Source organism: Oncorhynchus gorbuscha, linkage group LG14 (genome assembly GCF_021184085.1).
Source record: "Oncorhynchus gorbuscha isolate QuinsamMale2020 ecotype Even-year linkage group LG14, OgorEven_v1.0, whole genome shotgun sequence".
Classification (NCBI taxonomy): domain Eukaryota; kingdom Metazoa; phylum Chordata; class Actinopteri; order Salmoniformes; family Salmonidae; genus Oncorhynchus; species Oncorhynchus gorbuscha.
Window position 1 is genome coordinate 15,250,598 of NC_060186.1, and position 24,545 is coordinate 15,275,142.

Here is a 24,545-nt window from a genome sequence, read left to right on the forward strand (position 1 = left end):
CACATGCCTTCTTGTAGATAATTACTGAGATTGCGGCCACATGGCTTCTTGTAGATAATTACTGAGATTGCGGCCACATGCCTTCTTGTAGATAATTACTGAGATTGCGTTGCACTCTACAATAGCAACTGTGCTTCATAAATTATTTCTCATAGGATGCATGTAGCTTTATAGCTTACATTTAAATGTTTTAGCCTATCGTAAAAAGAAAAGTTGATTTTTGGCCTACAATTTAATAACTGTACTTATATAGGCCTACATCATTTTTGGCAACTACCATTGCAAAGCAGAAGTTATTATCTACAAAGTCTAAATCAGTTAAATGTAATACACCTCAACCTATGCATTATCATTCAATATTTTGAGAGTAATGAATATCAAAAACTACAACCCCCAGTGCACAATTCTGCTACAGCCTACTGGACGATCAGAGTGTATTACCGAATTTCTTGCAGGAACATGCTGCAAGCTATTTTAGCCCCATAGCCTATGGTAGAACAGTGTTTTCCATTGCTTTAACGTATTATTGTCAGGTATTAAGGTCACATTTCCTGTCTTTTGCGTTTTTAGGGTAAAAAGTAGAGTAGAACTCAATTGAAATGTGTAGGTTTTTGGTTGACCAACAATTTAAGCTACTTGTCACCATTTAAGCTACTTGCCACCCAAGCTTCTGATCAGAAACAGCATCAAGCTAATTTAGCAGTTTAAACGGTGTCAAATAGTTAATTTTAATACATGTATATGTTCAATGGATGATGAGAACGCATTGAAATATTTAATCAAGCTTACCCAGAATGGCGAATTGTGCACACTTAAAAAAGAACTTGGTGGCAACATTGTTGTACATTGTGTCAACAAAAAACATTTCGGGAAATCGGGTGATACATTGTTGCATTATGCCGCCCGTCATGGCCACTTGGACATTGTGCAATTTTTAGTAAAAGAGATTGGGATGGACATAGAGCTTTACAATACCGACTACAAAAGAGCTCTACATGAAGCTGCGTCCATGGGACAGCGGGAGTGTTTGAGCTATCTGCTCACTGAAGGAGCCAAAGTAGACTGCTTAAAAAAGGCTGATTGGTGAGACATACACTAACACGCAAGCCATGTGTAAACATTAAACAACGTTATTCTGTCTTTTTTTAGAAAAAGATTTATTGAAAAGTACATGTATTTCGACGCATTTTATCCCCTTCGATAGCTCAGTTGGTAGAGCGGAGGACTGTAGAGGCTAAATGCTGAAATCCTTAGGTCGCTGGTTCAAATCCGGCTCGAAGGAAAATGTTTTCGTTGGCCCATGTCATATCAATTCGAACTTTTTTGTTATCTGCATAAATGCTTACTAGCTAACTCTCCTCAACAATGCATTAAAATATCAATCAAGAATCAAATGCCAAGTCCAAAAATAACAATACAAAGTAATACAACTCCTTGTGAGATGTATACAATATAATAAATAGTATGATTTATAAAATAATATATGTCCAATTATGATGACTGTTATATACGTAGTAAAGTGAGATGTAACTTGGTATAGCAGTTTAAATAGAGTAATAATAACTAGTAACAGCAGTGGTGACATTGTGTGCGTGTGTGTCATGTATACCAAATAACAAATAAGTTGTTCTAAGATTCAACTAAAGTTCTGGTTTCAATTGATTATATAGGTACTGATTAATTGAATGACTAGAGTCAAATTCATTAGAGACCAAATGGAAGCAACCGGCCGAAACGGGGAAGGACTACCAGAATTTGTAGAGGCTTGTTTTTTTTTCGGTTGCTAAACGTTTTGCTACCTTGTGTACTAACGAATACGATCCTGCTTTTTCTGGGCATGTACATCTCCCTTCGATAGCTCAGTTGGTAGAGCGGAGGACTGTAGAGGCTAAATGCTGGAATCCTTAGGTCGCTGGTTCAAATCCGGCTCGAAGGAAAATATTTTCGTCGGCCCATGTCATATCAATTCGAAGTTTTTTCGTTAAATGCTTACTAGCTAACTCTCCTCAACAATGCATTACAATATCAATCAAGAATCAAATGCCAAGTCCAAAAATAACAATACAAAGTAATACAACTCCTTGTGAGATGTATACAATAGAATAAATAGTATGATATATAAAATAATATATGTCCAATTATGATAACTGTTATATACGTAGTAAAGTGAGATGTAACTTGGTATAGCAGTTTAAATAGAGTAATAATAACTAGTAACAGCAGTGGTGACCTTGTGTGTGTGTGTGTCATGTATACCAAATAACAAATAAGTTGTTCTAAGATTCAACTAAAGTGCTGGTTTCAATTGATTATATAGGTACTGATTAATTGAATGACCAGAGTCAAATTCATTAGAGACCAAATGGAAGCAACCGGCCGAAACGGGGAAGGACTACCAGAATTTGTAGAGGCTTGTTTTTTTTTCAGTTGCTAAACGTTTTGCTACCTTGTGTACTAACGAATACGATCCTGCTTTTTCTGAATATGTACATCTCCCTTCGATAGCTCAGTTGGTAGAGCGGAGGACTGTAGAGGCTTACTGCTGAGATCCTTAGGTCGCTGGTTCAAATCCGGCTCGAAGGAAAATATTTTCGTCGGTCATATCAATTCAAAGTTTTTTCGTTATCTGCATAAATGCTTACGAGCTAACTCTCCTCAACAATGCATTACAATATCAATCAAAAATCAAATGCCAAGTCCAAAAATAACAATACAAAGTAATACAACTCCTTGTGAGATGTATACAATAGAATAAATAGTATGATTTATAAAATAATATATGTCCAATTATGATGACTGTTATATAAGTAGTAAAGTGAGATGTAACTTGGTATAGCAGTTTAAATAGAGTAATAATAACTAGTAACAGCAGTGGTGACCTTGTGTGTGTGTGTGTCATGTATACCAAATAACAAATAAGTTGTTCTAAGATTCAACTAAAGTTCTGGTTTCAATTGATTATATAGGTACTGATTAATTGAATGACCAGAGTCAAATTCATTAGAGACCAAATGGAAGCAACCGGCCGAAACGGGGAAGGACTACCAGAATTTGTAGAGGCTTGCTTTTTTTTCAGTTGCTAAACGTTTTGCTACCTTGTGTACTAACGAATACGATCCTGCTTTTTCTGAATATGTACATCTCCCTTCGATAGCTCAGTTGGTAGAGCGGAGGACTGTAGAGGCTTACTGCTGAGATCCTTAGGTCGCTGGTTCAAATCCGGCTCGAAGGAAAATATTTTCGTCGGTCCATGTCATATCAATTCAAAGTTTTTTCGTTATCTGCATAAATGCTTACGAGCTAACTCTCCTTAACAATGCATTACAATATCAATCAAAAATCAAATGCCAAGTCCAAAAATAACAATACAAAGTAATACAACTCCTTGTGAGATGTATACAATAGAATAAATAGTATGATTTATAAAATAATATATGTCCAATTATGATGACTGTTATATAAGTAGTAAAGTGAGATGTAACTTGGTATAGCAGTTTAAATAGAGTAATAATAACTAGTAACAGCAGTGGTGACCTTGTGTGTGTGTGTGTCATGTATACCAAATAACAAATAAGTTGTTCTAAGATTCAACTAAAGTTCTGGTTTCAATTGATTATATAGGTACTGATTAATTGAATGACCAGAGTCAAATTCATTAGAGACCAAATGGAAGCAACCGGCCGAAACGGGGAAGGACTACCAGAATTTGTAGAGGCTTGCTTTTTTTTTCAGTTGCTAAACGTTTTGCTACCTTGTGTACTAACGAATACGATCCTGCATTTTCTGAATATGTACATCTCCCTTCGATAGCTCAGTTGGTAGAGCGGAGGACTGTAGAGGCTTACTGCTGAGATCCTTAGGTCGCTGGTTCAAATCCGGCTCGAAGGAAAATATTTTCGTCGGTCCATGTCATATCAATTCAAAGTTTTTTCGTTATCTGCATAAATGCTTACGAGCTAACTCTCCTTAACAATGCATTACAATATCAATCAAAAATCAAATGCCAAGTCCAAAAATAACAATACAAAGTAATACAACTCCTTGTGAGATGTATACAATAGAATAAATAGTATGATTTATAAAATAATATATGTCCAATTATGATGACTGTTATATAAGTAGTAAAGTGAGATGTAACTTGGTATAGCAGTTTAAATAGAGTAATAATAACTAGTAACAGCAGTGGTGACCTTGTGTGTGTGTGTGTCATGTATACCAAATAACAAATAAGTTGTTCTAAGATTCAACTAAAGTTCTGGTTTCAATTGATTATATAGGTACTGATTAATTGAATGACCAGAGTCAAATTCATTAGAGACCAAATGGAAGCAACCGGCCGAAACGGGGAAGGACTACCAGAATTTGTAGAGGCTTGCTTTTTTTTCAGTTGCTAAACGTTTTGCTACCTTGTGTACTAACGAATACGATCCTGCTTTTTCTGAATATGTACATCTCCCTTCGATAGCTCAGTTGGTAGAGCGGAGGACTGTAGAGGCTTACTGCTGAGATCCTTAGGTCGCTGGTTCAAATCCGGCTCGAAGGAAATATTTTAAGGTCCATGAAATATCACCGTGCCTGCATTGTATACCATCATATGAATATAACAAATCATTAAATACTACACAAAATTGGGGTGGGAGGGTGAGTAAAAATAAAATAAATATTCATTGAAATTGCCTTTGTCACCCAATAAAAACATTTGTTCACCAAAAAATGACCTCACAAAATGCAAGATATATGCAACTCTGGTCCACCATCGTGACCCACCTTTACTTTCAGGACCCCTCTGATGATGGCCTGCACCCGGAGGAACCTGGGTGTGATCCAGGAACTGCTGTCCCACAAGGCCGATCCCACGCTGAAGAACAAGGACGGCTGGAACTCCTTCCACATCGCCTGCAGGGAGGGAGACCCAGCAGTCATACAGCACCTCCTACTGGCCAACCCGGGTGTATGGAGTACAGAGAGCAAGACGCTGAGGACTCCTCTGCACACTGCAGGTAATCACTGTGCTAACAAATCAGACATGTCACAGGTCTGGACATATTCACAGGTGTTTTGAACAATATGCATAAAAAAATTCTGGTTCATTACCCCTTCTCTGTCTATTCTCTGTTCCTACAGCGATGCATGGCTGTGAAGAAGTGGTCAGCATCTTGGTACAGAGGTGTGTTTGTCAATTTTTGTCTGTGTGTGAGAGGAGGTATGAATTAGGATAGTCTCTCAGAGGATTTCCATACTTATGAGAAGGCATGCTAGAGTGTCAGTGTTGTTACTCTGTGTTAATGTGATCATGTGTAAGTGTGTGTGGGTGTAGTGCTAACTGACCCTCACTTCTCTGTTTGCAGGTGTGGTTATGTTCCGGATGGCAGGGACAGCTGTGGGGTCACTCCCTTTATGGACGCAGTGAGGAACGGACACATATCTGTAGCCAAGCTACTGCTAGAGAAGCACCAGGTACACTGGAGACTGGAGGAAAATAACATTTCCATCTATCAAAACATATCTGAGATAAATTAAATTTGCACCAAAATATCAACTTGTCTGTATCTCACTTAAATTCCACCATAGTCCCCTTGGGAAAATTAATCCACCTCAACCACTCCAGTACCGCTGGACATTGAACAAGATACTGACCTGTGTATTCTCGTGTGTCACACAGGCCTCTCCAACTGCATCAGACATCCTCGGGGCCCAGCCGGTGCACCAGGTTGCAGTCACAGCCCAGGAGGAGATGCTAGAGTTCCTAGTGAGGGATCTCGGAGTGGACGTGAACCAGACAGCCACTGACATGCAGCTCACTTCCCTGCACTACGCTGCCAAGGTTAGCTCTATTCTGTAAACATCTATTATCAGGCCTATCCTGTACATAAAGACAAATTTTGTGCATAATAATATATCATGCCTGATATTTTATATTTTCAGGAGGGCCACACAAGCACAATCAAAGCACTCCTCACATTAGGAGCAGACCTTCATGTCAGGGACAAAAAGGGAAGAACAGGTACTGTAGAGAAATGGTTCCCAAACTGTGGGGCGAGGGGTCGGCACGGGTACCCCCCCCCAAAGGATATTATTACATTATATTTTTTAAAGGAACTCAATCCGGCTTTAAACTGAAATGTTTAATAGTAGAATGCACAAGATGTAATTTCAAAATTGGGTAGTGCATCATCAGTTCCTCTTGTCATGTTAGTCTTCGCATACCTTAGGGAGCTATTTGTAACTTGTCAAAATGTCCAAATCAACTAGCCCATGTCAGCTAACGTTTTTTAAATGTATTTGTCACATGAATACACATTAAACATGGGAACATGTATAGAATTGCAAGACAATTTGCTTTAAGACTGCAAAGTTTCTTTGCACCCCATGACAAAATGTGTAGAATTGCACGAAATAATCTTTAAACCTGCAAAATTCTCTCCACTAACAAGAGGGTTGTGAACAGTTTGTATCATGAACAGTGCTTGTGCAGGGGTGGCGCGGGATGTTTCCCAATGCTGGAAGAATGAAAAAGTTTGGGAACCCCTGTGTAGAGGCTAAATGCTGTATAATTCTACATTATGATAATTGCACTTTGCTTGTAGCAATACACTTTAATTAAAACAACTGCTTGCAGGCCAAATCTGAATTTGTGCAACAAGAAAAACTGGAAATGTAAGTTGACATAATACAGGGAACAGGATGCGTTCTAATTACATAACTTCTGTCTAGCGTATGCAAGTAGTTCTGGCATTAGACCCAATTCTCAAACCACTCTATTTAAAAAAAAAGTTTTACCTTTATTTAAATAAGCAAGTCAGTTAAGAACAAATTCTTATTTCAATGACGGCCTAGGAACAGTGGATTAACTGCCTTGTACAGGGGAAGAACGACAGATTTTTACCTTATCAGCTTGGGGATTTGCTCTTTGAACCTTTCGGTTATTGGTCAAACGCTCCAACCACTAGGCTACCTGCTGCCCCATATAGTCACAAGTACAGTTGATCTTGAATGCAGGTCATTGAATCCTGTCCTCGGGCACCCTGTGTTAGGGGTCATCACAGGTCCAAAAAAGTTGGACCCGTTCCAAAATGGATCTGGGCTTTCCCACCCGACCTGATATGCATAAAGTAATTTTCAAAAAACCTGTTCAGATCAGAGAGCAGAAAGAGCAGGAGAAAGAAACCTCAGACTGGGCGCTGCTCCATCAATAAACAAGTGATATTGGCGAAATGTATTTAGGCCCTACATGTCCTTAAAAACTGCCTATAACAAATTACAAAAAAAATATGTGTTGTGTTTCGAAGGGTAGTATATTCAAAACTTCATAGCCTATTGTTTCATTGGTTTTTACTGTCCTCAAACATTAACTGTCCAACTCCCCATTTAACTGTTGGAGATTTGAGCGCTAAATGCATCAGGGCATTGCATGCATACAGACCTAGATGTCCACTATATGATATTATAAAACATCTATATAAAGGAAGAAAAGCTTGGGCCTAGCCCAAGAGAGAAAGATAGAGGTATGCTGTCGCCATGTTCCCAACACCGACATGCATTTCTTTATACTCGTCAGGTGGAACTTCATTTGGCAAAAAAACAACACTTGTGTCATATTTAAAGAACTGGTTTAAACCTTTACAAACGTCTTGAACAGACTAGGCCTATATTGTAGCAACTACCCATCAAATGACAGCTATTTATTTTACAACAGGCCTACTTTTAACCTATGTTAAACTAAATACGGAGTACAAAGTTAAAAAAGACAGTTAACTTAATTTAGCCAACAAAAAGGTCTCAACATAATGAAACAAAACACTTTTTGCATATTTAAAGAACTGGTTTAGATTCCTAAACAGGCCTACAAAAATAATGATATACAATAATAATAATAAATATGAAAATAAAATAAAAACCTGAATAGCGAGTTGCACTCAGTCCATTTGGCCAAGCCAACTCACTTCTCATCTTTGTCCACTACAATATTAAAACTTGTCCCTGAGGACATTCCCCTTGTCACCTTCTTTTCACTATACTATTTCTCCTCTAACTTTCGTTTTACTTTAATGAAAAAGGCCTCCATCTTAGCAATCAACAGTAGCCTAGTTCAAGGCTCCTTTCACGTGTGAGGTGAGCAGGGGTAACCAGTTTCGCTGGACATAAGCTACAAGCTCATTCAGTTCTCATCACCTCACACACATTAAATTAGCAGAGGATAGATCCACCCGAGACCCGTGGCAATCATATCAGACCCGACCCAGATCTGAGACAAAAATGGGGGTCCTGGGTTGGGTCTCTGAATTTTGGGTCTGTTGGACCCATGAAGACCTCTACCCTGTGTGTGCAATGTGCAGATCTCTGCGCCAGCAAGTATCTGACATTGATTAATGAATCTACTGCCTGTGTCTCTCTGTGCGTCCCCAGCTCTTCATATGGCGTGTATAGGGCAGCATGCAGAAGCGGTCAGGACACTCCTACAGCTGGGGCTAGTAGACGTGGTGGATGCCTCGGGCTCCACTGCTCAACAGCTTGCCAAAAAAACCGATGTGCTCAGAGTGTTTGAATGTGATTTGACATAAACTTCTGTCTGAATGGAGAATCAATAAATTATGGACATTAATGGTCTTCTGGATGGCAGAATAATAACTTCATATAATTTCTTTCTGTGTGGATTTTGTTGATGGGGATGAAACCAATACAGTGCCTTCAGAAAGTATTCACACTATTTTACTTTTTCCACATTTTGTCGTCTTAAAACGTGGGATTAATAAAACAAAAAAAACAATGGATATATCTTGAGTAGATAAATAATCAACTCCCTGAGTCAATACATGTTAGAATCACATTTGTTCACCAATTACAGCTGTGAGTCATCCTGGGTATGTTTCTAAGAGCTTTGCACACCTGGATTGTACAATATTTGCACATTATTCGTTTTTATATTCTCTGTCAAGTTGATTGTTGATCATTGCTGGACAGCCATTTTCAAGTCTTGCCATATATTTAAGTCAAAACTGTAACCAGGCCACTCAGGAACATTAAATGTTGTCTTGGTAAGCAACTCCAGTGTATATTTGGCCTTGTGTTGGCCTGCTGAAAGTTGAATTTGTCTCCCAGTGTCTGTTGGAAAGCAGACTGAACCAGGTTTTCCTCTAGGATTTTTCCTGTACTTAGCTCTATTCTGTTTCTTTTTATCCTAAAAAAACTAGCATACCCATAACATGATGCAACCACCACCATGCTTGAAAATATGAAGAGTGGTAGTAAGTGATGTGTTGTGTTGGATTTGCCCCAAACATAACACTTTTTATTCAGGACAAAAAGTGAATTGCTTTTGTTGTTGAAATTCTTTACAGGGACACTCAAATGTAATCTTAAATGAATCATTCTTTATTATCAGCATTCTGAAGAGGTTCCAACCAACTCAATTCACCAAGTACACATGCCGATCAGGAGCTGTACCTGGGGCAGTCCCGGTAGTTCTCTTATATACATACAAGTAATATTTTCATGATTTAGCTTATTCATCATTCATAATTCATTCATCATTAATGTTTGCTTCATTCACATGACCAACCAATACTGGGTCATGCATGGGACAGACTAATACCTCACGAGGCTTCTTCTCTCAAAGCTGAGACCTTGAAACTGAGATATCCCTTGTTCAAAACAAGGGTCTGGGCGTACTGCCAAATTGCAGATACTAACGGTGAGGATTCATTCAATCACTTGCATGAACTCAGAAATTGGTTATTAGAAAAGCACATGAATAGAACACAGAACTTGGTTATTAGAAAAGCACAAACATAAAATGTTCCATCACACTTTTCCAAATGTTTTGCACATTCACTTTAGTGCCTCTTGTCCGCACCTCCAACAACACTTCTTGCAGCATCTGGTCTCCCATCCAGGGACTGACCAGAACTAAGCTTGGTTAACTTCAGAGGCAAGCCAGCAGCAGAATGCAGGGTGGTATGCTGCTGGCTCTTTGTCATGACTGGGTGTATTGATACACCATCCACAGTTTAATTAATATGCTCAAAGGGAAATTCAATGACTGTTTTTTATTTCTCTCTCCTACCAATAGGTGTCCTTCTTTGCAAGGCATTGGAAAACATCCCTGGTCATTGTGGTTGAATCTGTGTTTGAAATTCACTGATTGACTGAGGAACAGAGATTAAGTAGTAATTCAATAAATATTGTTAAACAATATTATTGCACACAGAGTGAGTCCTGACAATTTATTATGTGACTTGTTAAGCACATTTTAACTCCTGAAATGATTTAGGCTTGCCATAACAAAGGGGTTGAATACTTATTGACTCAAGACATTTGAACTTTTAATTTTTTATTAATTAGTAAAATGTTTGGTAGTGTGTAGGCCAGTGACAAAAACAAATCTACATTTAATCCCCTTTAAATTAAGGCTGTAACACAACAAAATGTGGAAAAAAGTAAAGGGGTGTGCATATTTTTTGAAGGCACTGCATGTGACATTTTGGAATATGAAGGATTAAAGAAAGGATTAGGGGAGTTTTTATGTTGTTATGATCGTGTGAGTTTGTCACCTGACCTACTGACTCACCAAAGCAAACTGAGGATGCAATGTGGACTGGATCCTGTCCATCCGGGAAAGACTTGCTAAGTGAACCAAGGTGATCTATGCACACACATATACACATACGCACACACACATGGGAGAAAACATACACACACCGTATAATGGGGCTAAGGACAATGTCAAAGAAGACACACCTCTGACAAAATAAATACTCAGCATAGGCAGGTGATGGAATACGGTAGCTACAGTAGACTTTTACAAATTACAAGACGAATAAAAGCACGATTCTTATGAAAAATATATGTAGGTAAATGTCTATTGATAAGTATATAATCGATTCATTATCAGAACCCAGAAATTGGAGAAATGTTACCGTTATTGACAGACTATAGGCTCCTCCCCTACAGTGAAGCAGAATCACTTGACGTTGAACCGCAGCCCCTTTCGTTTCCAGCTTTGCAGATCTCCATTTTCTTCGGTCCACTATTCAGGAAAAGAGGAGAAAACACCTGGGAAAATGAATGAAGAATACGACGTTATCGTGCTGGGTACCGGACTGACGGTGAGCATAATTGTACCATGCCAGTTCGTTCCTTGAATAATCTAAGCGATGCTCAGAAGCAATATGTTCCTTCAATTCCACTTTGTCGAGCTTTGCTACCCCGCTAGCTAGCGTAGTTCAACTGTCGGCTGGGCCTAATAAGCTAGCTAGCTAACTACTGTCAGTGGTCACGTCTGTCAATGTTTGCATTCACAAGTATTTTTCTCAATGAACTTAACTTTCGGTAGTTAGCTAGGTAACTATTAATACGTTTAACGTCATTTTTAAGGTGGTGCCTCGGTCTCATATTCATGCATGCTGTTTATAAATCAAGTGTGAAAATCTAGCTGGCATTGGTAGCTAATTGGTTAGCATGATAGCTATTGTAGCTAATGCCAGCTTTGTTTAGGCTAACGTGTCCCAGTTTGACAGTGTATTGTCCTTTTTTATTTTGAAAAAGTGTGCATATGCTCTCATGTTGAGTGTGATACAAAGGTAGTGAAATTTTCGAGTTGAATACTAATTTATGTAACGTTACCATCACCATGCGATGAAGCTTTATTCATGAGTGCTTGGATTTTTCAACAGGCGGTGGTTTTGGTTTGTTTTGAGGAGGAGATTCTCCCCGCGAGTATTAGTTTAGCTACTGTAGTTAAATTGTAACTAGTTAGCTAATCTAACTGGTGTTACCTATAGTACACTGAACATAAATATAAACGCAACATTTTCAAAGATTTTACTGGAGTTACAGTTTATATAGGAAATCAGTCAATTGAAATACATTAGGCCTTAATCTATGGATTTCACATGACCCTGAGTACAGATATGCATCTGTTGGTCCGGTTGGACCACCATTTGCATCATGCAACGTGACACATCGCCTTCACATAGAGTTGATTGTGGCCAGTGGAATGTTGTCCCACTCCTCTTTAATGGCAGCGGGATAATGGCAGGAACTGGAACACCTTGTCCTACACGTCGATCCAGAGCATCCCAAACATGCTCAATGGGTAAGATGTCTGGTGAGTATGCAGGTGATGGTAGAACTGGGACATGTTCAGCTTCCAGAAATTGTTTCCAGATCCCTGTGAAATGTGTGCATTATGCTTAAACATGAGGTGATGGCGGTGGATGAATGGAACTAAAATGGGCCTCCGGATCTTGTCACTGTATCGCTGTGCACTCAAATTGCCATCAATAAAATTAAATTGTGTTCATTGTCCATAGCTTATGCCTGCCTACCATAACCCCACAGCCATCTCAGGGTTTCCCAAACTCTGTCCTGCACTGCAAGGCTTACTCAAGTAATCAAAGCAAAAACCAAAATGTGCACCCAGGGGGAGCCCAAGGACCGAGTTTTGGAAACCCTAATTTCGCTAGCTAGTTTCTCAAGTTGATTCAGCAGTACTAGTTAATTACTTTGTATCCACTAGCCAGCCAGCAAATTGTATTTTTATCAAAGGATATTCTGTTACGGACATTAGTTCTCGTACATTTTGTAGCTAGCTCACAAGAACATACATGGAATCATTGAGAGAACCAAAATGACCGATGGTATGTTGTTCCCACTCCTTTACTCAGCTGTAAAACACTCGGTTGAGGCATGACAGAAAAAACTTGATAGAATTTACTGTACTCTGAGGCCTCACTCAGATGATCTATTTACAGTTTCCTGTCTGTCTCGTATGTGTGACTCAGGTGGGGGCTTGTGATGTTAAAAATAACAGTTCAGCAATAGAACACACACACACACAAGAAGACAATCATACTGTTACATTGGGAAATAATCCGTTGCCAAGGTTTGAAAGCAATACATTCACTGATATAGGTCCAGCTAGTTCCTTTGCTGTCAGTCACACTGACCGTCACATTCCATGATTACATAACTTAGGAATTCCATATTCCATCCAGGAATTGTGTGAAATCGTTCAGAATCCTGTGCAGCCACGTTTTGTGTAGTCCACTCCAACAGGATGTGGCAGTCAGGAAGGCATTTTGGCTTGTCAGCGTAGGGGTAGGCAGCCTGGTTGAGAGTGTTGGCTTTTGGGCTGGTGACTCCTGTGTTGTTTTAGACTGCAGATGGGTGTGGTTCGGTCGCAGAGGAACTGAGAGTACAGGGCAAGTTTAAGTTCTACAAAAGCCAGACAGACCGTTGTCAGAGCTCTTGAGGCATCACGTCGACCTAACTGGCGCCATATACTATGATACAGTGGTACGAAACGAGAGATAGGCTTAGTTCCAACTGATGCAGGTCAATCCTAGCAAGTATCCAGTTCCGTTGGGCGTTTATTCAAGCATCTCCCTGCCCGACACACACTCCACACTGATTGTGGTACATGTGGTTGAGAAAGACATGGTGGGGAAAGGAGAACAGGCTGTTCTGGGATATGCCTTAATTGTATGTATCCTCCTCCTTCTGCAGCTGGGGACTAGCAAACATCTACATCTAGTCTCCCCAGCATCTGGGACTTGGCTGGGGTGGATGGTGGTGTCCTCTGTCTGTCCCCATATTTAATGGATGGGGGTGGCAGGTAGCCTAGTGGTTAGAGAGTTGGGCCAGTAACTGAAAGGTTGCTAGATCGAATCCCTGAGCTGACGAGGTAAAAATCTGTCGTTCTACCCCTGAACAAGGCAGTTAACCCACTGTTCCTAGTCCGCCATTGTAAACAAGAATATGTTCTTAACTGACTTGCTTATTTAAATAAAGGTTAAATAAAAGAGGCCCAGGAAGGCATGGTCATCAATATTATAAGCCCCTCTTTTACACCACCACTTGATACTGTTGGTTGTCAAGTGATGCCATTAATCCGATTTCATTGTGGCCAATCACCTTTTTCCTGATAGAAGGATATAGGGCTGCAGTAGCGGATGAAACATGGAGGCTAGATTTAGGTAATAACTTTTGAGTGTCATTCAATTAGAGCAAGGGAAGAAGATGTGATGGTTCTTGGACTGTGTGTGGATCCTAACCTTTTGGAGCCACACATGAAGGAGTTGTGGGGAAATGTCAGCCAGGGTGGCAAAGGCACACAGTCACTCTTGTTCTTAGCGTGACTCACACTGTGGCCTTTTGAACTTCAGAGAGCCGCCCAACACTTTACCATCTTCAGAGTGGGCCTCAGTCAATCACTTGTCATAAAAATCCACCTGCTTTTTATAGGGCTGCTGTGTTAAAGAGTTAACTGTGAAATCCCCCCCCCCCCCCCCCCCGACTTCAATGTGTTTTATTGGTTGCATTGAGGATTGATTTCTTCCCATCTCTCAGCCTGAGGTTGTGATGCCTAGGCTACCCCCAGCAGAATGTCAGAGCCTACAGACAGCAGGGCTGCCTGAGTCACATGCCACTCAAAATTGTGTCTGGGAGGCATCCATTTACTGCCATATATTCTGGAAGTTACAGCACCAAAAAAAAAAAAAAAATGTTTTGTTAAACACCAGATTGTGAAATGTGTTGTTTAACAAGGTCAACCATAGTAGAACGGCGCCCCTGGAGCAAATTGGGCTTAACTGCCTTGACACGTCGACAGGTTTTTCACCTTGACGGCTCGGGTAATCAAACCAGTAACCTTTTTTCCTTACTGGCCCAACACTCTAACCACTTGGCTACCTGCCACCCTCCATGTGTATTTAATTGATTTACAAAACCGTGATGAGAAACGAGGACAATTTATGCCACACAGCCAAATTGAGCATAGACCTCCAGCCTTTCTCTGATTGTCTTAAATGAATAGGGAAATATGAACAGCTTGCCTTACCACATGGTGGAGTTTAGACATTTGCTGAGGTATTTTTCTCCAACCTGAAATCCCCAAGACACGTTTGGACTTTCAGTTGCACCTTTTATGGTGCCCTTTTCCCACGAAAGAAATAAATCTGTAATAATTGGTACTAAAATGGTAATTTGGTCATTATGGATGGAACATCAAAGGCAAGTGCCAAAGGCATTACCTGCACCTTTTTCTAAGATGCCTTTTATGAAAAAGACATTCCTCATGTGCTTGTGGTAGACTACCAGTCAGTGAGATGAGCACATGCTTCCTCTGCGGATCTGCAGCACAGGCAGTCCTGCATCTCTTTAATCTCACGTTGAGTGACATCAATGCTTCTCTCTGAGAGTGGACATTGATTTTTTTTCCCCCTGAGAGACCTGACCGGTCAGTGCTTTTTTTTAGCTCAGTAAAAGTCCTTGTTTGTCTAACGTTAAGGCCCATGGTCTGAAAATGCAGTGGTGAGGAAATGATACTGTCCTTACTTTAAACTTGCCCAGCTCCAGACAGAGGGGTTGGCTAGGGTTAGCACGGGGCAGGCAAGTGGGTCAGGGACCCTGTATCCCCACGATGATGAGAACAGCAGAGGTGAGGTGCTGTTTTTGTACACCGGAGCCCTGTCCTAAGTTGCCCTGTTCTGAATGCTGCTGACTCTAGGGAGATGGAAACTAAAACAATAGCCACACCAGAGTCACTTCCTGTGACAATGCATTGTGTAAGACCTGGAAGCAGTGTATACCAGGAGTCTGGAATCATGATGCTGTGGTGTCCTGTTTGTTGTATTATTAATCATTGTCAACACAGTGTAGCCTATAAAATATGCCTCTCCCACAAACACAACCTGTCACCTCTCCCCCCCCCATTATATTAAATCTGAGTCATTCCACGGCTTTATCTAGGGTGATTTGTTACAGTAAGATCAAATGTTGCGGCTTCAATATGCAGGCAGAAGCTACTGGATGAGGTAACCCTCTGTCAGCACAGTGTTCTGAATCGGGCCGCATTTCAGTCAAACTTTTTTTCTGAATAAAGTCCACGGAATCAAATGACGCAGAGTGTTTTGCTGCTTCTACAAACCAGCTGCCGTAATCTTAAGGCCTTTTGAAAGATGGTGGGAATTCGAGAGTCAGTCACGCGCGCACGTTTTCATCTGGCTGGCCGGCCGTACTGTACCAGGCAGTCCGTGATTCTTGACTAACTTTTGCCTTGACAGAGGAACTCGAATCGCAGCCTAGCACTGCTAAGAGAGAAACAGAAAGCTGCTGATCGGCAGCTTGGTTGTACTATCTAGCCTAAATTCCGTCTTTTAAATGGAGCGTGAGTTGAATTGGACGCTCAACTACTCCCCTCTCTGCATAGCCCCCCTCTTCAGCGGCCATTGCTAAAACCCTTTATTTTGTGGCGACACTGTCACTACAGACTGCCTCTACTCTAGAATGACAGAGAATGTTGAATAGAGTTCTGTGTTGTAGATTCTGGAATCTCCTTCTCTATTGTTAACCAAACTGGAGCTCATATTGAATTAATTCTGTGACTCTGGTCGTCCCCCCCCCCTCTCCTCCACTGCCTTCCTTATCAAAAGTGGCGAACACACACACCAGAACTGAGGCCATCTTCAGTCAAAGCCTTAGTGGGTCATGGTAGTTAGGCTACATAAGTCTACTCTCCCAGAAGAGTAGATTTAATGTTTGTCTGATGTGTCATATCAATCCAACTTTTATGAAATTCCTGCTTATTAGGCTAAATGATTGCTTACACTATATAATCAGTGTTAATCCATTTTATGAACACACACGGCAAGCAGAGGGGAAGCATGGATAGACCACTAGCATAAGCTATCATTACAGAGACCCTGCCAGCTGGACTGGTCCACTGTTGCTGGTCACACAGTCAGTTATCAGATTGGAGCATGAAAAGACAGGGATAACCCAGACAGGGACCACATTGATTACTTTGACTACATCTGCGACAAAGCCTCAAATGTTTCCTTGTCTAGTTGAATCTGGGCTGTGTGAAATGTGAGGCTTTTAGTGCATTTTCTGGCCATAATGAGACCGTGACTCTGCATCTGCCATTATGAAACACAATCCTATCTGGAGAAGAAATAACTGATACCAGCAATATTCATACAACAATACAATCTCAAACATGAAAATCCATATCTAGGATTCAATTATCATTCCAAATGTTTGACCTGTGCGATATTGGCAACTATCCAGGTTTAAGTGATTTGCGTGATGCTCAAACCCCTCTCCTGTCTCTCGTCCAATAGGAATGCATCCTATCAGGAATCATGTCAGTGAAGGGGAAGAAGGTCTTGCACATGGACCGGAACTCCTACTACGGGGCAGAGAGTGCCTCCATCACTCCCCTGGAGGATGTAAGTCGACCTCTGTCCTCTGAGGCGCTGACCCATAAGACCAACCTCAACAGGCCACACAAGACACAAACTAAGACTGCACCATTCTCTTACACAAGATAACAGTCAGGATGCCTACTCACCCATTTCCCAGAAATGTTTGTAACCGTATGAATCTGAATAAGGAGGCATGAGAAAGAGAACAAGGAACTAGTCATACTAATCTGAATATCCTTAAAAATGGGTGACTGCACATGATCATTATAGTCAGTTGCTGCTTATATATGCACTCTGTTGTATTCCTCTTGGCTAAATTGCTGCTTCAACAAAATGGCAAATGATTCTCTCTTTTAGCTGTATAAACGCTTCAGTCTCCCAGGCGCCCCACCGGAGTCCATGGGAAAAGGCCGGGACTGGAATGTGGACCTCATCCCGAAGTTCCTCATGGCCAACGGTATACACTAATCACCACTTTTTATTATGTATTATATTAACTAGGGCCAGGAGTTTTCCTGTCCATGTCACCAGACAAGGAAAAACTCTGGGCCTTAGATATAACACTTCATCCTTGGTCTCAGGGGAAAAGAAGGGATGAATACCAAATGTGATTCTGGAATATTCAGTAGTTGGGTCGTGGCCATATTTGATAGTGCGACTGATCTTGTTGCCTAGCAATGATTGGATGTGGTTGACAGGATGAGGCAACAGAGAGAACTTTCAATTTGAAGACTAATGAAGCTGTATATGTAAAAGTGATTTTGAATTAGATTGAACTTTATTCTCCCAATCTGTCTGGGAAAGGTAACACTGATTTGTCGGTCTCACCTGTGCAGGTCAGTTGGTCCGCATGCTGCTGATCACACAGGTGACGCGCTACCTGGACTTCAAGGTGATCGAAGGCAGCTTCGTCTACAAAAAGGGCAGCATCTACAAAGTGCCCTCCACCGAGACTGAGGCCCTGGCATCCAGTGAGTGGTACAGGGGGACTATGGGAAATAGAGGAGAGGTTGGGTTTTGTAGTTTATATGTCTGCTCAGGTTAACTCTGCATACAGTAAACTTTTAATCAAGTCTAATATCCATCCAGCTTACAGCAGTCTAAAACAGTGAATTGTTGACATGTCATACGTCAAAATGTCTTACTGTCACCGCAGCTCCTCACAAATAACCTCTTCCTGGTTCTGTATTGTCTTGCTTTTCAGCTCTCAATCATGTAGATAATTAGCTACCCCTGAATAGCACAACTCTCTCCCCTACAGGTCTGATGGGGCTGTTTGAGAAACGGCGTTTCAGGAAGTTCCTGGTTTTCGTGGCTAACTTTGATGAAAACGACCCCAAGACCATGGAGGGCGTGGACCCCAACAAGACGACGATGAGGGACGTGTTCAAGAAGTTTGACCTGGGCCAGGATGTCATCGACTTCACAGGACACTCCCTCGCCCTCTACCGGACAGACGAGTGAGTCACCTGCATCTTCTTATTGGCTGAGCCAGAGATGGGAGGTGTTCGGCCATTTTGGGGTTAACTAAAAAGCTAGAAGAATTACAGGTAGTTTTGTTTGCAGTTGCACTACGTTGATTATCAGATTTCAGGATGTAGCAATATTCTGAGACTGATAAAGGTGACCTGGAATGTCACCGCTATGATATACCGTTTAGATGACATGGTAGCCTCACAAGCACAGGGTGTCAAAGGTAGTCATTATATTTTCCATTCTTTCAAGAAACTTGGTTATATATTCAAAGAAAGCACTGTTCATTCTTGTCTCTCTCCTCTCTCTCAGGTACCTGGACCTGCCTTGCATGGACTCGCTAAACAGGATCAAGCTGTACAGTGAGTCTCTGGCCAGATATGGCAAGAGTCCGTACCTCTACCCCCTCTACGGCTTGGGGGAGCTGCCCCAAGGGTTCGCCAGGTAAGGCTCAACTCTGACTTCTAACCTCTATCGTTTTCCGTCTAGCTGCCTTTTTGTTTCATCCGTGTTTTGGCTGGTTGACTTTCACTATGCAAATAAAAGTTTGACTCGTTTGAATCCAAGTACAATGTTCAGCAGTATGCCCAATTATTTCTTATTTTGCTGTTGGACTGTTTGAATTTAAATGGGTCTTTTTCAAAGTGCTATTTCTTGAAAGTATACAATACTATTCTGAACTGTGTGCTTCTAGTTAAAATTGACATTGTCAGAGAATTGAACATGCTTTACAGAATCTCCCTCTCGTTCCCTGTCTCCTTCCTGTAGATTAAGTGCTATCTACGGAGGAACCTACATGCTGAACAAGCCCATTGAGGAGATTGTCATGGAGGATGGAAAAGTAGTGGGAGTCAAGTCTGAGGGAGAGGTAAAAATCTTATTTCTCCCCGGCTTATATAGAGGCCATACTCTGAGGACTAGAGGAAGGCATGGGTAATCTTGGCGCTAATACTTAACCCCCCCACCTCAGATCGCCCGCTGTAAGCAGCTGATCTGCGATCCCAGCTATCTAATGGACCGCACAACCAAGGTCGGTCAGGTGATCCGGGTCATCTGCATCATGAGCCACCCCATCAAGAACACCAGTGACGCCAACTCTTGCCAGATCATCATCCCCCAGAACCAGGTCAACAGGAAGCACGGTGAGCCCTGCTGCAGGAAGTGATGTCACCACGCAAGGCCCCTATGGAAACAACGCATGAGATTTATAAATCAAACATGAGAGATCATCTTCACGCCCAACTACCCAAAACTATTGAGTACTCTACTTAGCAGGTGTAAAATAAATGCCTGAGGGGGGTCCCCACATCCTGGTTAAGGGGAAAAGGAAGCTAGTTTGAAGATACTGTATCCCTGACCCCGCTGAGGGTGAGACGATGGTGAATCAAATGAATCTTTGAAGGATGGCATGGACTTAACCATATCACTGCCCCAAATCGCACCCAACTCAGACAAGGAGTGAATTATTGAATTTACTAATCTTTTTTTTCATCCCAGATATCTACGTGTGCATGATCTCCTATACTCATAATGTGGCAGCACAGGGGAAGTATGTGGCCATCATCAGCACCACAGTGGAGACGGACAACCCTGAGTTGGAGGTCAAACCAGCCATGGACCTGTTGGAGCCTGTCGAGCAGAAGTACGAGCCTCATCACGAAACTGTTGGATGTCTCCCACTAGTCTTTGCTACGGTCATGTTGACGTTGTCATTTCTCTCTGCAGGTTTGTGAGCATCAGTGACCAGTACGCACCAACTGACATGGGCGCTGAAAGCCAGGTGGGTCCATTACTTCTGTTTGTTTCTGCTTACCCCAGTCAAATTCAGTGACCTTGTGTTAACAAAAATATAATTATTGCTGGTCTTCTTTGCCTGTGTTTAACCATCAATTGTTGTCTTATTGTTGGCGTAGATCTTCATGTCCCGTACCTACGATGCTACCACCCACTTCGAGACCACCTGCGACGACATCAAGGACATCTACAAGCGGATGACGGGAACCGAATTTGACTTTGCCGAGATGGAGCGCAAGAAGAACGACATCTTCGGCGACGCAGCTGACCAGTAGAGAAACGAGCGAGTCTGCAACACTCGTGAATATCAGATATTTGCCACGACAACTGAAATCTTAAAAAAAATAAGGAAAACTATCCAAAAATATAGATAAATGGGCTGGCTGACGATCCAAGTATATGTTTTGCCCGTTATGGAAGTTCACCCTATATATGAAGTCACAATATAGCATCACTGGAAAAGGGGGCCAGGTGGGAGTTATGCATTTTCTAATTACATTCAGACAGTTGTTGCACTGAACATTGGTATACATACGCCCTACATTCTTTTTCATAATGTAACTGATGATTTTCTCTCCTGGATGAGGGCGTTTAGTCCACAGATGCCAAATCAATTGATCAATCAAAAGAAAACAGTACCACAGTGTGGGAGGGTCAAATTTATTTTGTTCAAATACTAAAAATAAATAATGCAACCATGTAAAAGCATAAGTGTTTTGGGGAAGTGAATCATGAAATGTGATCAGAACAGTTGTATTTTTCTTGTCAGGTGTTTTCGTTGTTGTGAGGGAGGTAAGTGAGTGGCTTGGCTTGTTCCAGTTACAATGAAGCACTATTCCTAACAGGCCGTAACCAAAAAAGGGTTTGGCCAGCAAAGCTTCATTTGACCACCAAAACCTTGTGTGTGTGAGAGAGAGAGAGAGAGAGAGAGAGAGGAAGCTTTTAATTGTTTCCTGTTACCAGCTAATATAAATACTCCGATCGATTGGGGGGGGGGGGGGCTTGTTTTTTGTTTTCATTTATCAGCTCCCTTGTCCTGGTGGCTCATCTCCAGCCTCTAGCAGACAGCCCTGGGCAAGGCATCTTACTGTACCTAGGCCAAGCCACTGAACGAGCAAGTGTAGTCCAACTACCTGGACCTGTTTGCAGCAGCTTGAGTAACCATAATGTGATAGAATACTAGTCTTTCCTTTACTATTAAAAATGAACAGACCCAAGCAGACTGAAGCAGGTTGGGGATTTGTGGTGAGGTTGACTAATTGCTTTAAAAGGACCAAATGTCTACTATGGCAGTATTGATATGACAAGGGCCCTGTTTAAATGTCATCAATGTATAAAAAAAGATTACAAAAAGACGGAGCTCAAATGATTTCTGTACTGCAAAGTAAAAATTAACTTGTGAAAAAACAAAAGTATTTGTTGTCCTTATTCAGTTGTGAGTCGATGCGAGTATTGCTGTCTGGGCTTTTGTGTGGTCATTTGAGTATTGGAATCTTTGCCTTTGACACTTACTCTAATACTATTTTACGATATCGTCAACCTAAACTGTCTGCTGAAGCATCTATGAACTTTGCACTGAAGAGGATCTTTGAGTTATTTATAGATGCAGGACTAAAAACCGACATGAACAGTGATTCTTATGACAAAGACCATCCTTTAATGAAGTGCAAAGATTACTCTGGATTTGGTGAAATTCCGTATTGGCTGGTTGGTATTAATATGGCAGCCTATTTGGTTTTAATGTGTAATGGTAAAAATCACTTAACATGGCATGTCCACAGAATCAAAAAGCTGTTACATGTTTGGTACTTCAAAGCCCCAAGTAAGTCTCAAGCTTAGAACTACAACTCCCAGAAGCCTCTGCGGCTTTCCTGTCCCTGTTCTGATAAATAAACCCAGTCCACTCATGTTGATTTTGTTTCTGTCACGCTAATATTTCTCAATGGAAAATCCGGCAATAACGGTAATGACAGCGCCACGGAAATATTGTTGAGTCTTCAATTTGGTACTATCCATTTTTCAATCTGAACTACATAAATTCCAATTATTGACAAAGGTGGTGAATGTAAATATGTTTGCTTTTATTCATTGCTCAACCATGTTTATTGGATGAACTCCTAATAACCCAACCAGTGTAAATACGCAGGAGGTCTCGTTTGTGCCAGAGGCTCTCCCCTTCCTACTAGGGATTTGGGCAGACTGAACTGCTTTTCATGTCCTTAGGCAGGGCCCTTCAGGTGAAACAGCTGATTGAGGGTGGAGCATCTGTAAACATGGTGACAGTAGACAACATCACTCCTCTCCATGATGCCTGCATCCAGGGACATCCAAACTGTGTTCGACTGCTACTAGATGCAGGGGCTCAGGTGAGGCAGCTACAGTAGGGCTAAATATATAGAGCTGTGGCAAGAGACACCAATACACCTGGAGCATGTGTAGCAGTAGTGGTCCCCTTCTCTCTTCATCCTTTCCTCTTTACCCCCTCTCCCCCAGGTGGACATGAGGACCATCCATGGTAGCGCTCCTCTGTAACGCCTGTGCTGCGGGAAGCAGCAAAGATGCTGCTGGAACATGGAACCAAAGTCAACCCCTTCCTCACGGCACTCACTGCCTCCCCTGCATGAGGCCTGCATAAAGGGTAAGACTGGGGTATATGACTGGGGAAATAGTGATAAGGCAGGGTCAGGTGGACTGGAGGAGGGAGAAAACAGGGCAGGAGAGGTAAGAGACTGGTGGAATAGGTTTTAAGCTGAAGGAGAGGTAAGAGGACTGGAGGAAGAGGTAAGGAGATAAGGGGCAGCACTAGGGTGAGTGAAGTAGGAGTGCAAGAGAGCGGGTGTGAGGAGGATGCACCGTATGTGTATAGATATGTGTGCGAACTTCATATCTAATGAAACTGTTTAGTATCCATCTATATACTGTAGGTAATGCAGATATAGTGAGGCTAATGATAGCGCATGGAGTCTTGCTAGAGGCCTTTGACCTCCAGTTCGGTACCCCTCTACATGCTGCCTGTGCCAGGAGCATGTGGACTGTGCCAGGGTGCTGCTCAAAGCAGGTGAGGATGGGGACAAAGAGCAAAATATTGTCTCAGGCAACTGCTGTATTCATATCAATGGCTCTGTATGACTATACAGTGTTTATGTATACGTTTTACATACAAGTATTTGTTATGCTAGGCGGACACTGGAAATTCATTCACAAATCTACCACAAAGCCACATTTTCCTGAGGAAATGTAAGAATCGACTGAACAGAATGTGTTTTCTGTTCAGGTGCCAAGGTGAATGCAGCTAAGTTCCACGAGACGGCTCTCCACCATGCTGCCAGAGTAGAGATGGTGGACATGATTGAGTTACTGGTGGACTTTGGAGGCAACGTGTATGTCACAGACAACGACAACAAAAAGCCCATAGACTACACCAAGCCTGGCTCCCACTGAACAATGCTTACAGTATTATGAAAGTAAGTCTAGAGGCAATAATATTTTCCAATTGTGATTCTCCATCCCTTATGTGACTTTTGTCATTGTGGCTGTCTGGTTATCTCTATCTCCTCCGAGTCTGCAGCAACTTAGCAGAGTGGCTCTGAGGACATTGCTGGGTGCCAGAGCTCTTGAGGTTGTTGCTGGGTACTAGATCTGGAGATCGTAGGTCAACTGGACATATCTCAACGTACCATCAGCTACATTTTCTGAGACATGAGGGGTGCTGATGCTGCCTTATGAACTGACTCATGGATGGATTCCCAAAGAAATATCAGGAACAGGAAAAAGCTTGAATACTATGTTTGGACACATCTCATCTTCTTCTGTATATGTTTTGTTTACTGTGGGACACATACAATATGATGTGATGTATGTACTATAAGCAGTAACAATACATTGTAAAATACATTTCAAGAAGGCCTGCAACAATGATGTTATAATATTTGATAGAGATGAAAGCTTGTTTTAGCATGGTTTGATAAAGCCAAACAACTACAAGTTCTCTACTCTTGCAGTAATATGAAAATTTTGACAAAACATTTGTACTACAACTCCCAGCACGCCCTTAAATCCATCAAAGGATAT

General features: G+C 41.6%; 2 protein-coding genes, 1 long non-coding RNA gene, 6 other non-coding genes and 1 pseudogene across 9 annotated transcripts; 9 read left to right on the plus strand and 1 right to left on the minus strand.

Moving 5' to 3' along the window:
- Positions 1-639: 639 nt before the first annotated feature.
- Positions 640-8,633, plus strand: LOC123994534 (ankyrin repeat domain-containing protein 16-like). Its single transcript, XM_046297236.1, is given in 8 exon segments — positions 640-852; positions 855-1,083; positions 4,780-5,000; positions 5,125-5,167; positions 5,349-5,457; positions 5,663-5,824; positions 5,926-6,004; positions 8,407-8,633. Coding segments are annotated over 8 exon segments (1,056 nt in total). The 5' UTR covers positions 640-794; the 3' UTR covers positions 8,562-8,633.
- trnay-gua lies at positions 1,195-1,282 on the plus strand. The gene is given in 2 exon segments: positions 1,195-1,231; positions 1,247-1,282. It is a non-coding gene; the product is annotated as a tRNA-Tyr (tRNA).
- trnay-gua lies at positions 1,849-1,936 on the plus strand. The gene is given in 2 exon segments: positions 1,849-1,885; positions 1,901-1,936. It is a non-coding gene; the product is annotated as a tRNA-Tyr (tRNA).
- On the plus strand, positions 2,496-2,583 carry trnay-gua. Its single transcript is given in 2 exon segments — positions 2,496-2,532; positions 2,548-2,583. It is a non-coding gene; the product is annotated as a tRNA-Tyr (tRNA).
- On the plus strand, positions 3,145-3,232 carry trnay-gua. The gene is given in 2 exon segments: positions 3,145-3,181; positions 3,197-3,232. It is a non-coding gene; the product is annotated as a tRNA-Tyr (tRNA).
- Positions 3,801-3,888, plus strand: trnay-gua. Its single transcript is given in 2 exon segments — positions 3,801-3,837; positions 3,853-3,888. It is a non-coding gene; the product is annotated as a tRNA-Tyr (tRNA).
- On the plus strand, positions 4,456-4,543 carry trnay-gua. The gene is given in 2 exon segments: positions 4,456-4,492; positions 4,508-4,543. It is a non-coding gene; the product is annotated as a tRNA-Tyr (tRNA).
- Positions 6,625-11,033, minus strand: LOC123994536. The gene is made up of 3 exons (XR_006831664.1): positions 10,917-11,033; positions 10,568-10,642; positions 6,625-7,128 (listed from the first exon to the last, which is right to left on the minus strand). It is a non-coding gene; the product is annotated as an uncharacterized LOC123994536 (long non-coding RNA).
- Positions 10,950-21,886, plus strand: LOC123994533 (rab GDP dissociation inhibitor beta-like). Its single transcript, XM_046297235.1, has 11 exons — positions 10,950-11,105; positions 17,124-17,231; positions 17,565-17,664; positions 18,044-18,178; positions 18,469-18,667; positions 18,993-19,124; positions 19,449-19,548; positions 19,651-19,822; positions 20,178-20,322; positions 20,406-20,460; positions 20,594-21,886. Exons 1-11 carry the CDS (start codon positions 11,061-11,063, stop codon positions 20,747-20,749), a joined length of 1,347 nt encoding a protein of 448 aa, XP_046153191.1. The 5' UTR covers positions 10,950-11,060; the 3' UTR covers positions 20,750-21,886.
- A 386-nt stretch (positions 21,887-22,272) lies between these two features.
- LOC123995906 lies at positions 22,273-24,170 on the plus strand (annotated as a pseudogene).
- Positions 24,171-24,545: the final 375 nt, after the last annotated feature.

Excerpts from the sequence above, each read along its gene's own strand:
- LOC123994533 (XM_046297235.1), top strand. The coding sequence starts at position 11,061 with ATGAATGAAGAATACGACGTTATCGTGCTGGGTACCGGACTGACG. Across the intron at positions 18,179-18,468 it reads GACTGAGGCCCTGGCATCCA|GTCTGATGGGGCTGTTTGAG; the intron begins GTGAGTGGTACA and ends TCTCCCCTACAG. Across the intron at positions 19,823-20,177 it reads CCAGGTCAACAGGAAGCACG|ATATCTACGTGTGCATGATC; the intron begins GTGAGCCCTGCT and ends TTTTCATCCCAG.